At 40.5% G+C, this 11,367-nt stretch overlaps 1 protein-coding gene across 1 annotated transcript in view; it reads left to right on the forward strand.

Moving 5' to 3' along the window:
• Window positions 1-10,682, forward strand: part of LOC117167969 (dynein regulatory complex protein 11) — a 14,031-nt gene extending 3,349 nt beyond the window's left edge. The window contains exons 6-11 of the mRNA XM_033353244.1: window positions 6,890-7,174; window positions 9,341-9,585; window positions 9,691-9,978; window positions 10,062-10,154; window positions 10,287-10,404; window positions 10,548-10,682. Coding sequence (XP_033209135.1) covers window positions 6,890-7,174; window positions 9,341-9,585; window positions 9,691-9,978; window positions 10,062-10,154; window positions 10,287-10,404; window positions 10,548-10,657 — 1,139 coding nt within the window. The 3' untranslated portion in view covers window positions 10,658-10,682. The remainder of the gene's footprint in view (window positions 1-6,889; window positions 7,175-9,340; window positions 9,586-9,690; window positions 9,979-10,061; window positions 10,155-10,286; window positions 10,405-10,547) is intronic.
• The last annotated feature ends 685 nt before the right edge of the window (window positions 10,683-11,367 follow it).

Here is an 11,367-nt window from a genome sequence, read left to right on the forward strand (position 1 = left end):
ACAAGCTATCTAAGGATGGTACTATAGAACGCCACCTCAAGGTAGGCCTAGTGGCGCCATCTCTTGGTCAGGCCGGAAACTTATCAATCCACCTTCGTATATATATATATATATATACATTCTAAAATCTTAAAAGTGAAACATTCAATAATTAGAATACTTGTTAAAAAACGAACAGTCAAGGTTTAATTTCAAACTAATATTGTGATAATTTTAAGAGCGACATTTTTCAGGGGAGAACTTTGATTCAAAATGCCATAAACCCGTGCAGGAATTTCCCTAACTTTCCCTATTTGATGTTAGGTTCCAAAAAGGAACTTGTGATTTTTTAAAATTTTTAAATAAAATAAAATAATTTAAAATGCTACAATAAATATATGTTTTGAAAAATTGTACACTCAGGAATTTTTTGCGAAAAAAAATAATAGGGTAAATAAAATATGAGAGAATCCTTTATCCTAAAAATATCAAGTATTTGAAAATTAAGCTACACTCGTATTTTGAGTTGCCGCTTGAATGCTATAGGATTGTGGAAGGGCGACTCCCATTAGAGCACTACTAAAAAGTCTAGTAGGGCCCGCACCCACAAGAACGTTACGTTATCGATAGGGTCCCGACTAATTTTCACCTCTAGAGCCCGATTAGAAATAGGGAAAACTCGTAAAAGCTCCTCTAGAACCCTGTGGCGACTACCTGTTTAATTATATATGAATTTTAATTTGTAAATAACTCTCACATATTACCAAATATGACTTTTCCTTCTTTAAAACATTTGGTATTGCAATCTAGCATCAAGCAGATTCATTGAAGACGAAACTATCAAATCAGGTACACGACTAGCACATAATTTTCTAGAAGGGTCCCGAAGAGTCGCTGTCTGCCTAAAGTGCATTGCGATCCCTTGAATGACTTGTCGCGTAGCTTAGAGTACAGATTAGTCAGGCAATGTCCTCACGACAACGTTACGACATCTTTACGACAACTTCACGATATCCTATGTCCATGCCGTTACGGTGTTTTTACGATATCGTAAAAACGTCGTAAGATCTGACGATGTCTTTACGACATCGCAAAGACACTGTAACGACACCGACGTAGGATGGTGTAAAATTATCGTAAAGATGTCGTAACGATGTCGTAAAGACGTCGCCAAATTTTGTGCCCAATGGGACGCCACCACAGGGTGCTCAGTGCGATCAGTGACGCGCAACGTCAGCTAGTGTCCCAGTAAAAAATAGTGTAACATCTTCGCAGTTCTCAGGTTTAATAATAAAAATTAGTACCTCCGAAAATACGTTACTACAGTCGCAACTACAACCGCGCTGAGTGTGATTTATTCGACTCCCGAAATGAATTTCGCTAACCTTTTTCCGCTTGATAAACGCCCAAGCACAAACACAAGTGACCTTCGTTGAATTTTCCCCGCGAAGGAATAATAAGGAGACCCAACTGCCAGTGGAAAGCCATTTGAAACTGGAAATAGAAACATTACCGTAAGTGGTAGGCACAACACAGAATGATCATCAATTTTCGTGCGCAGGTGCGCAGTTGTCCTCATACTGTACATGAAAAAGTGTGCGAGTGAGAAAATTGGTCAAATTGACGTAAGTTAGAGGTTGTGTTTTTTCGTTGATTAGCATATTCTCAAGGGTCTGAGAAGCTCTGAGAAATTCTCCGCAGGTACTCGGGTAGATATATTTGAAGGTCCAGGTAGATCGTTTAAATGTTTTAAAGGCTTTAAAATGTCCTTTCCGAAATTGAAATAAAAATACGATCATAAATAACAAGCAGAGAGGCTGAAGTTGAAATAAGAATTCGATCATAAATAACAAGCAGAGAGGCTATATCAATAGAGTAGCCCACACTCAAGGGTCCTTTGTTAAGCTTTCGGATTAAAATTTAGAAATAAATTTTTTTAAATTTCGTAGTTAACAATGAGGGCTTTAAAAAAGCGAAGTGTATTCGCCTTCTTCGGCGTGTAACTTGCAGCACAACCCGGCACTTGACACCTCATGGCTTAGAACAAAAAATTCTTGCCACCTGAATCAAAACAAACGAACAGAACCTGTCTAACTAGCGTCAATTTGACCAACATTCTCACTCGCACACTTTTCCATGCATAGGAAGAGGACAACTGCGCACCTGCGCACGACAGTTTCTTGCTCGCGGAATTACTTCGAAAGACACACAATTTGTTTGATGTGGCCGGGCATCTCGAGCCAAAATCTGCCACAACAGTGCGAGATATTCCGAAGACCCCCCCCCCCCCCCCCCCCCCCCCCCCCCCCCCCCCCAGCACAAAACAGATATGTTTAATTAAAAACGGATTGATAAAAAGGCTTTTATTGTTATTAATATTCTGAGTTGAGGCCGTCACAGCCCCTCTATAAAGAGAGGACCGCAGCCACGCTGTTGGCTGATATTTCAGACTCACTGATGCTGAAGCTGCCTGTAAATGTTACACGTTTCCCCGCAATCGCAGGGCAATGACAGAGAATATGAGTGGAAGTCTCATTATCCATTCCGCACAGGCGATAGAGGGGACTTTCTTCAAGCCCTATCTTATGTCTGTGATACCGGAGGTTTTCATGCCCTATAAATATTTCTGTTAGGACATTGACTTCATTCCTCCCAAATTTAAGTATTTCTTTCGCTCGATGAAGGTTTATCTTTGAGCCCAAGAGTGTTTTAGCCTGTCTGCAGCCAAAGACCGCATCCTCCTCATTCTGATGTTCCTCGGTCAGCCAACTGTTAATATCTTCAGTGACCAACCTACTGGAAATGCCTACAACTGGCTCAGATCCATTAAAATTTTTCTTTGCTGCTTGCTTTGCCAGCCTGTCCGATGTCTCATTGCCCCTGATGCCATTGTGTCCAGAGATCTAGAGCGGAGTGACTCGGTTTTCTGTAGCTAGCTTATTCAATGACTCAAAGCACTCCCATACTAGCAACAACGTGGTCGTTGTTACATTCCGAGCTATGATAACAGCCCTGCTATCTGAGCAGATGCGAATGTTTCTTTTTCCACCATACTCTATTGTCTTATAGGCGCACTGGAGCAAGGCCATAATCTCAGATTGTAAAACTGTTTCGTAGGCCCCTATCGCAATTGTGAAGTCAATTCTGTTCCTTCTACGATATACACCTGCTCCAGCGTTCTTCTTGTTCCTGGAGCTATCTGTAAACCAGTTGTCTCCATCACTTAGCAGGTGTCCCTCACCGTTAGCCCATTCCTCTTTCGTGGGTAGGCTAACTCGGTACTTCTTGTCAAAGAGGTAGCGACATGTGGACATTTTGTCCCTGAGCATGCTCAGTATCGGTCTCCTCGCGATGTCGATTGGTATCCTCATAACTGTCGAGATACTGCTACCGTTTACCATATTTAATCTCCAGGCCGCCTTCGCAGCCACGACCTTTATGGTGAGATGGAGGGGCTCCAAACCTATAAGTGCCCCCCGGGGCCATCTTGGGTGTCGACTTCGAGGCACCAGTGATACCTCTCAGAATCAGTCCCCTGATTCTTTCCAGTCGGGACTTCACAGTAGAAAGTTCGACCCTGATCCACAAGACGACTGCCGAATAAGTTAGTCTGGGTCGCAGGATCACCGTGCAGATCCACATAAGTGTCTCCGGTTTCAAGCCCCAGATTTTTCTCATAGCTCTTCTACAGAGCCAAAGAGTCGCTACTAGCTTCTTGCACATGTGTTCCAGGTGCTCGTTCTATGATAGATTCTTATTCAGAATGACTCCTAGATATTTGGCTGCATTACTCCGAAGAGAGCATCTAGATGCTGACCGCGCACGATAACCAGTATATCGTCCGCATAGCCTATAACATTGAGGCCCTGACTCGTGACTAGATAAAGCAATTCATCCACTCCCAGGCACCACAGCGAGGGTGATACAACACCTCCCTATGGACATCCCGAGTCAACGGTTCCACATAAAGCGGTGTCACCCTTAGTCGTGGTTAGATTCCCATTGGCCAACATGTGGCAGCTCCATTCCACGTCTGCACTAGGCACACCGTGTGCGATCATGGCCGCCCTGATCACCTCTTCAGAGGTGTAGTTAAAGGCTCCTTCGATGTCCATGAAGGTTCCAATCACAAGACCTTTCTGCTTCAGTTGCCCTTCAATTAGGTCAACTGCAGTGCTTAAGGCCGTATCAGTCGAGTAACCAGCCCTATAGGCGTGTTGTTGCTTGTGAAGAGGACTACTTAACAAGACCTTCTCGCGGATGTATCTGTCCATGAGTCTTTCCACTATTTTTAGTAGGAAAGATGTGATGCTAATGGGTCGGTAATCCTTGGGTGAATTATAACCGATCCTGTTGCCTTCGGAATAAAGACTACTCTTGCATCCCTCCATGCCGCCAGAACATAACCCAACATCAGACTAGCCCTAGCAAGTCTCACAAACGGCACAATGATGATCTCACCAGCCTTTTGTAAGGCTAGGGTGATAATCTTGTCAGCTAGCTGCCGTTTCGGGCCCAGTTGGGCCACAGGCGGCTTTGATTGCCTCGGAGGTGCCTTGATCAGGTGAGCCAAGGTATCCAAGTCAGACTTTGAGTAGCCCCCACCGGGCAGTTTTAGAGTTCCGAAAATAGCATCCGGATTTCGAGAAAGCAACTTGCCCAGTCTGGCCGCCTCTGCTCCTTTCGCATTTCACTAGTGTGTCTCTCCAGCCTTTCGGAATTTTTAAGGCCGACAATTACTTTCATAAGTGGATTTGATGGCTTCCCTGAAAATCTCGGCCGCCATCTCCAGGGTATCCACGTCTCTATTTGACATGGGTACTCCTGAAAGTGCACTTCTTAATTCTGTGGGTAACTGATCCCAGTCCGTTCTTCTTGGATTTCTAACCCATTTAGGGCCGATGGGTACAGCGGATTCCAACACGATCTTTATCAGTGAGTTATCTGAGAGAGTGGGTTCATCTGAGACTCTCCACTTCTTGATGTTATGTGTATAACTACCGGTACAGAGAGTGATGTCAATAACTTCCTCCCTGACCGAATACGAAACGTGGGGGTGTTCCCCGTATCAAGAATATCTAAGTCAGTGATCATTAGGTATTCCAAAAGGTTATTACCTCTTGAGTTGATGTCCGTGCTACCCACAAAGTATGGTGGGAGTTAGCATCGCACCCCAGCAGAAGAGTAAGACTCCTTACCCTGCAGTATTCCACCAGTGTACGCACCTCCACTGGTGGATTGGTATCGCTGTCATATGGAAAGTAAGTCGATACCATGACTAGCCTAAACCCCTAATGGTATCTCGAACTAACCAGGGTTCCTGGATTAGTAGGATACCTGTGTGCCTCACAGCCATGCCCCTCTGCAAAACTGCAGAGGTGCCTCTGCTATTATGCAAGTTGATCTGGGTAATGGTTAGACCGGGAGCAGTCATTTAGGTCTGATCCCGATCTTCCTGACCACCGACAGGCTCCTTCTGCACCTGGCTGGCAACTTTAAAGTTGACCTGTCCAAAAAGGTAGAAGAGCTGTTGTCCATCTTATGGAGCCTTTTGACCATCTTATGGAGCAACTCAACTCCACCAACCTTAAGAGATGCGCCTTCCTAAGACCTTGTCTCGGCCAAACCTTGTGTAGACAAGCTTTAGCCACTGGGTCAGTTGCCATAATACAGAAATGGGTTTTGAATTTTAGCTATCGAGCGCTCCCCCCCCCCCCAGCTAGCCTTCACAGTCCACAGTCAGGGAGTCAGAGGTCAGTCCTCTGAGTGGCCGTCACTCTAACCCCCGACGTCTCCCTGTTCGTCGGCTGCTGGAGCGCCGGGTAGGGTGCCCTCTGAGCCCCTTCTTCGCTTTTGAGCCTCAGTGCTGGTTATCGGCTTGTGGTCGCCAATGTGCCAGGTTCTGCATCTGCTCCACTAGCCCAAGAATTTCGAGCCATGTATCAGCAACGATTGGAACTTTCGTCCCGTCAATATCCAGGTTTTAACGCATCTACGTAGACTTTGTGGGACTCTTACCTTACTCTCAAGAATACCAGCACTGCCTCAACAACTTTGACAGGTTTTCTCGTTGGCCAGAAGCCACCCCAGTTCAGGATTTATCAGCACCTACAGTCGCAAAAGCAATTTGCTCGGGCTGGATAGCGAAGTTTGGAACCCCGCTCCGGATTGCAAGCGACCAAGGACGTAAATTCGAGTCTGACTTGTTCAAGGAGTTGAACCATCTTCTCGAAACAAGATATCCTCGGACAAGTGCCTGTCCCCCAGCTACCAATGGTTTGGTCGAATGACTTCACCGTCCGCTGAAAGCAGCTATCAGATGCCATCCAAGTGAGAGATGGGCAGACTCTATTTATCATATTACTAGGATAAAGTGTCCTTACGCAGCAAAAAAACCTGTAGGGATTGGGGAAGGACCACGCCCACAAGAACGTTACGCTACCTGTTATAATTATACAGGATGGACACGCTGGGGCTTACCAAAAAGTATCCAACCTGTCTTACACGCTAATGCTATTCTTATGGGAGTGTATGCGGGGTTGGATACATTTTGGTAAACCCCAGCGTGTCCACCCTGTATATGAATTTTAATTTGAAAATAACTAGCACATATTACTAAATATAAATTTTCCTTCTTTCAAATATTTTGTATTACGTTCTAGATTCAAACAGATTCATCGAAGGCGAAACTAGCAAATTAGGTACACTACTAGCTCAAAGCTTCCTACAAGGGTCTCGATAAGTCAGTGCCTGTCAGAAGTGCATTGCGATGCCTGCGATTCACTTAGTGTTAAATAAACTGTACTTTGACCATTTACTTGACTTGCACGCATGCTCCCACAAACCCTTTCGAAATTTCTGCACGGAAAGGTGTATCTATAAAGGTATCAATTCAAAATTTATTTCTCAGGTGATATAGAGGCCCTACAAGCAGCCCTCGACAGAGACAGAGGTTTTAAAGGCAGAAGATCAAAAAAGACACAAAAAAGAATTCGTCGAAGTGGAAAGAAGAATAAAAGAAAGAAGGAAAAGGATCTCACACCTGACAGATCTTTAGAGTCCCTTTTTGAGGAACTTCTTGTCAATGGTATTATCAAGCTTCATCCGGAAATAAAACTTACTAACTTCAAGGGAGAAAGATCGTTTGCTAATTTTGAACTCAGGGAAAAAGACAAAGACCCGTTTCCAGCGTTAGGTAAACATTCTGAATACAAGAAATGGTTTAGCAAGAAATACTTTCACAAGTCTACTTATATTGTTTTCAATTTAGAACTTTTAAAATATTTTCATAGCTTCTCTATTGAAACTTCGAGTTTCGATAACTGTAGAGCGGATTAAAACACGGTCTTTGCATCCCTAGGGTTGAAACATTTTGTCTTCGAGTTTCGGTACGTGTAGAGCGGGCTGAAAGATGGTGTTTGCATATCTAGGGTTAAAGAATTTTGTTCAAACACTAAGGTACACAGGTAGGTAGGTAGGAAGGTAGGGTCTATAGGTACCTGAACTCGAATTCTAAATAGATTTGCTATGAAAAATAATATGTATTATTAGGAATGTAACACAAAGATCGCAACTCGCGTGAATGCAGCTCTGGCTTCGCTCAGGCAGCACACTAAACACTCGTTGCAACCGCTGTGTTTCATCCTTTGTAATGCAACATACTATTTTATATCTTCCTGTTGTAAAAGAGGCGAGAATATGAATGGGGGGTGGGGGGTAAATGGCCGAGTCACGCGAAGACGTGTTGACGATCAGCTGTTTTTGTGTAAAAAAGTCATGTGCTTTTTGATGCTGCTATCTTCGAATGGTTCAATCAAATGAGAGAGTACCTTGACCAATGATTCAAGAGAAAGCTCTACTTTTAAACGAGATTCTGAACGACCCAAAAACGTTTGAAATACGTAAGCAGGAAACGCATTTATTTTTACATGTAACAGCAAACTTTCTTCCTCATTTCCGTTAAATATTCTGTTTACTCTTGTGTCAGTAGTCGAAAAACCATTTTCGAAAACTGTTTTACCGCGCAGTGAAGTCCACCGGAAACGCTTCACATACGCTTGACTGTTTACGCTTGGAGTTGGAATATGTCCAGTTTGGTTTGCTTTGGTCAGGTCAATAGTGCGCCTGCAAATGTTCATAACGTCAAAAACATAATTTCGAATCGCACAAACGCATTTCATACAGCGATATCTAAATGATTAGAAAGTGGAAAATTCTTAGTGCTGTTCTGGGTACTAATGAGGTTCATCTTTTCTTTTGTGAGTATTCCGCTGTTCTTCCCTCTGTCTTGACGTGCGCGGCCGTGGTCCCCTCAGCCCAGACCACTTCTGTACACATGGTGCTTGATTAGTTGACATCAGTAGAAAATAGTTTTCTCATTTCTTGTACAATCTTACACGATGCATTATTAAGCCTATCTTGCTTACAATCGAATCTGGAGACTATCGATTTTCAACATATTCGAAACAAGAAAATGCACCAAACTCTCGCTTTCAGTCAAGTGTCGGGGGTTGCCTTCAAAAAACCTTGGACTCATGTTGGATCATGGCTCATAGGCCAAGCTGCTGACTGACAGAAAAACTCGGAAAAACCCACACAAGCCAAGCTGAGTTTACCTCGGGGCTTACCAAGTTGAGAGAGTAAACAGGCGTGTTTGAAAGAGTGACAGGAGGGGGGGGGGAGCTCATGGAAAAGCGGTGAAAAGCTTCAAGAAGAAAGTAGAGCGAACGGCGGTCGTGAAAGGCGGGGGGGGGGCTGTAGGAGGGAGAGGGTGACGGAGGGCGAGGGTGTTGGTGTAAGGCGGTTGGAGGGTGAATTCCTTTTTCTTCAAATTTTGAAAACATAACAAAATTAGTTTCTGGAAAAGTCTACCTTTTTTATTCTTTTAAATATTAAAAACAAAAGTTTTTCATAATATAAGAAAAGAATCCTATCAGCTTTAAGCGGGCTATACTATTTTTGAGACCGGGATAATTTTTTTACATAAAAACATAATTTTTTAATTTTACCCTCAAAAGATGCAAAATATCACAAAATAGCAAGCGTTATTTTTTGCAGAGCTTTTATAGCTATGCAAACTTCATGTTAATATTTTGTCATATCTGCCGCTGTTTGCAAGAAAAATAAAAAAAATCACCTGTGCACATAATTTATTTATCCGACAGAAAACACACAGAATGTCTTCTTTTTGGAAGAGTACATTCAACAAAAAATTGGCTGAAAGTGAAAGAGTGAGCTTTTTGAGAAAATTGAGTATCGCCTAATTTCCTCTAAAAACAGCATATTTTGTCCCCAAGAGACTACAGCTTCAAGTATAGAAAATCATGCCTGATTAATTAATACATATTATTGGTAATTTCAGGGGACATAAGACAACTTATAACGGAATATTGCATTCTACCGTTGGGAAATGAAACTGTTAGAGAGCATACTCCACTCGTAAGGTCAGTTTTGATAGTAGGACCCCATGGAAGTGGAAAAAGGATGATAGTAAATGCAATTTGTACCGAAGTGGGGGCTACTTTGTTCGACATAACACCAGCTAATATTGTTGGTAAATATCCAGGAAAATCTGGTCTGATTATGTTATTGCATTTGATATCCAAGGCAGGTTTTGATATATTTACATTTATTTTTGTAACATAATAATCAATAATTATTTACATTGATATTATTAATAAAAATAAACAATTAATCATTTTATATCAACAGGTTTCAAAACTTTTGCAACCGTCTGTTATTTTTATGGACGGAGCAGAGAAACCATTTGTGAAAAAAGTTCCTAAAACTGATAAGACCGATCCAAAACGACTGAAAAAAGATTTGCCTAAATTAATAAAAAATATTACGAATGAAGATCGAGTCATTCTTATTGGAACTTCCAGGTTTCCATGGGAAGGAGATCAAAAACTTTTGTATCAAACCTATGATAAAGTTGTTTTTATTCCGAGACCAGATTATGGTTCCATGTCTCTAGTTTGGAAGGAATTACTTTATAGAGTGAACTAATGAATATTTTTAATACTTCTTCCTATCCCAAGAAACTTATTAATTAATTAATAATATCTGCTACTTAATTTCAGTATTCTGGAATCAGCAGACAATTTGATACCTCTGGAATGGCAAAAGTTTGTGATGGTTTTACAATCGGAACTGTTCTTTCAGCAATTAACGAAGTAAAACTAATTTTAATCAATCAAAAATACAATTCCTAAAGTAAAAATCTCAACAACAAAAGACTGATGTAATTAGAAAATAAAATTTGTTTGCAACCCATGTATTTCAATCGATCAATTTGTTTATATTAGGTCATGACTACAAAACGAATGGTACAATTAAGAGTTCATCCTTTGACACATGGGGAATTAGTAAATGCACTCAGTTCGAGAAATCCTGTATACCGAGAAGAAGAAGAAGCTTTTCTAAGTATGATTCAAAAAATTATCTTTCTCAAAATCTGTATTTGATATTTGATCTCAGAATTAATTATTTCCATATATAATATCTATACATGAATTCTATAATATATATTTTATATTTGATAAAAAATCATTTCCCATTTCTTGCAGCTTGGTTCTCAAAAACGCCAACCTGTAAAAAAAGGCAACGAATCATCGAGATTGAACTTCAAAAGATGGATGAAGCAAATGAAAAGAAGAAAAAAGGGAAAAAGAAATAGAGAAGAAAAAGATAATCGAGCGTAGATAAGATATATCTAATATGTATAGCAAAAATATAAGTTACTTCATTCATTTTTTAAAGTTTTTTCAATATGTTTGCTATTTTTTATTTTATATTCCCAATATAATTATATAATATTAAACCATAATTAATTAAACTGAATAACAAAAATGAAAATGAGAAGCATCTAATAAAAATTTCAATACCTAAAAAATATAAATTTCATTCTGATTAATTCCTTTCTCTTTTAAAACGTTACTTTATGCTGAAAGACCTGAAGCTGATTATGTCAGAAAAATCTCCACTCAAAGTACAATACGAGAACAGGATTATTAATTGTCAGAATGGTCTAGACATGCCACGAATTAGTCATGTGTCCAAATGATGTTCTGGTAATCTTAATTTGCACGATAAATTAATTTGCATTTTTCCATCACGCGTGTTCAGTTTCATTTTGTAAAATATATTCATTTATGGGAAAAATTATTTTTTCTGCAAACTTTCTAATTATGTAAACTACTGAAATTTAGTTTGAAGTAATTTTAACTAAAGAGTTTGTTTTTATACCTGATTCAAAATTTAATATATTCTTGGTCAAAAACTTGAAACGAGACAATGATTGAAAATTGAAATTATAAATAAATTAAAGAGTTTTTTTTATACCTAATCTCAACATTTAATATATTCTTGGTCAACAATTTGAAACGA

The sequence above is a fragment of the Belonocnema kinseyi genome, chromosome 2 (assembly GCF_010883055.1).
Source record: "Belonocnema kinseyi isolate 2016_QV_RU_SX_M_011 chromosome 2, B_treatae_v1, whole genome shotgun sequence".
NCBI lineage: Eukaryota > Metazoa > Arthropoda > Insecta > Hymenoptera > Cynipidae > Belonocnema > Belonocnema kinseyi.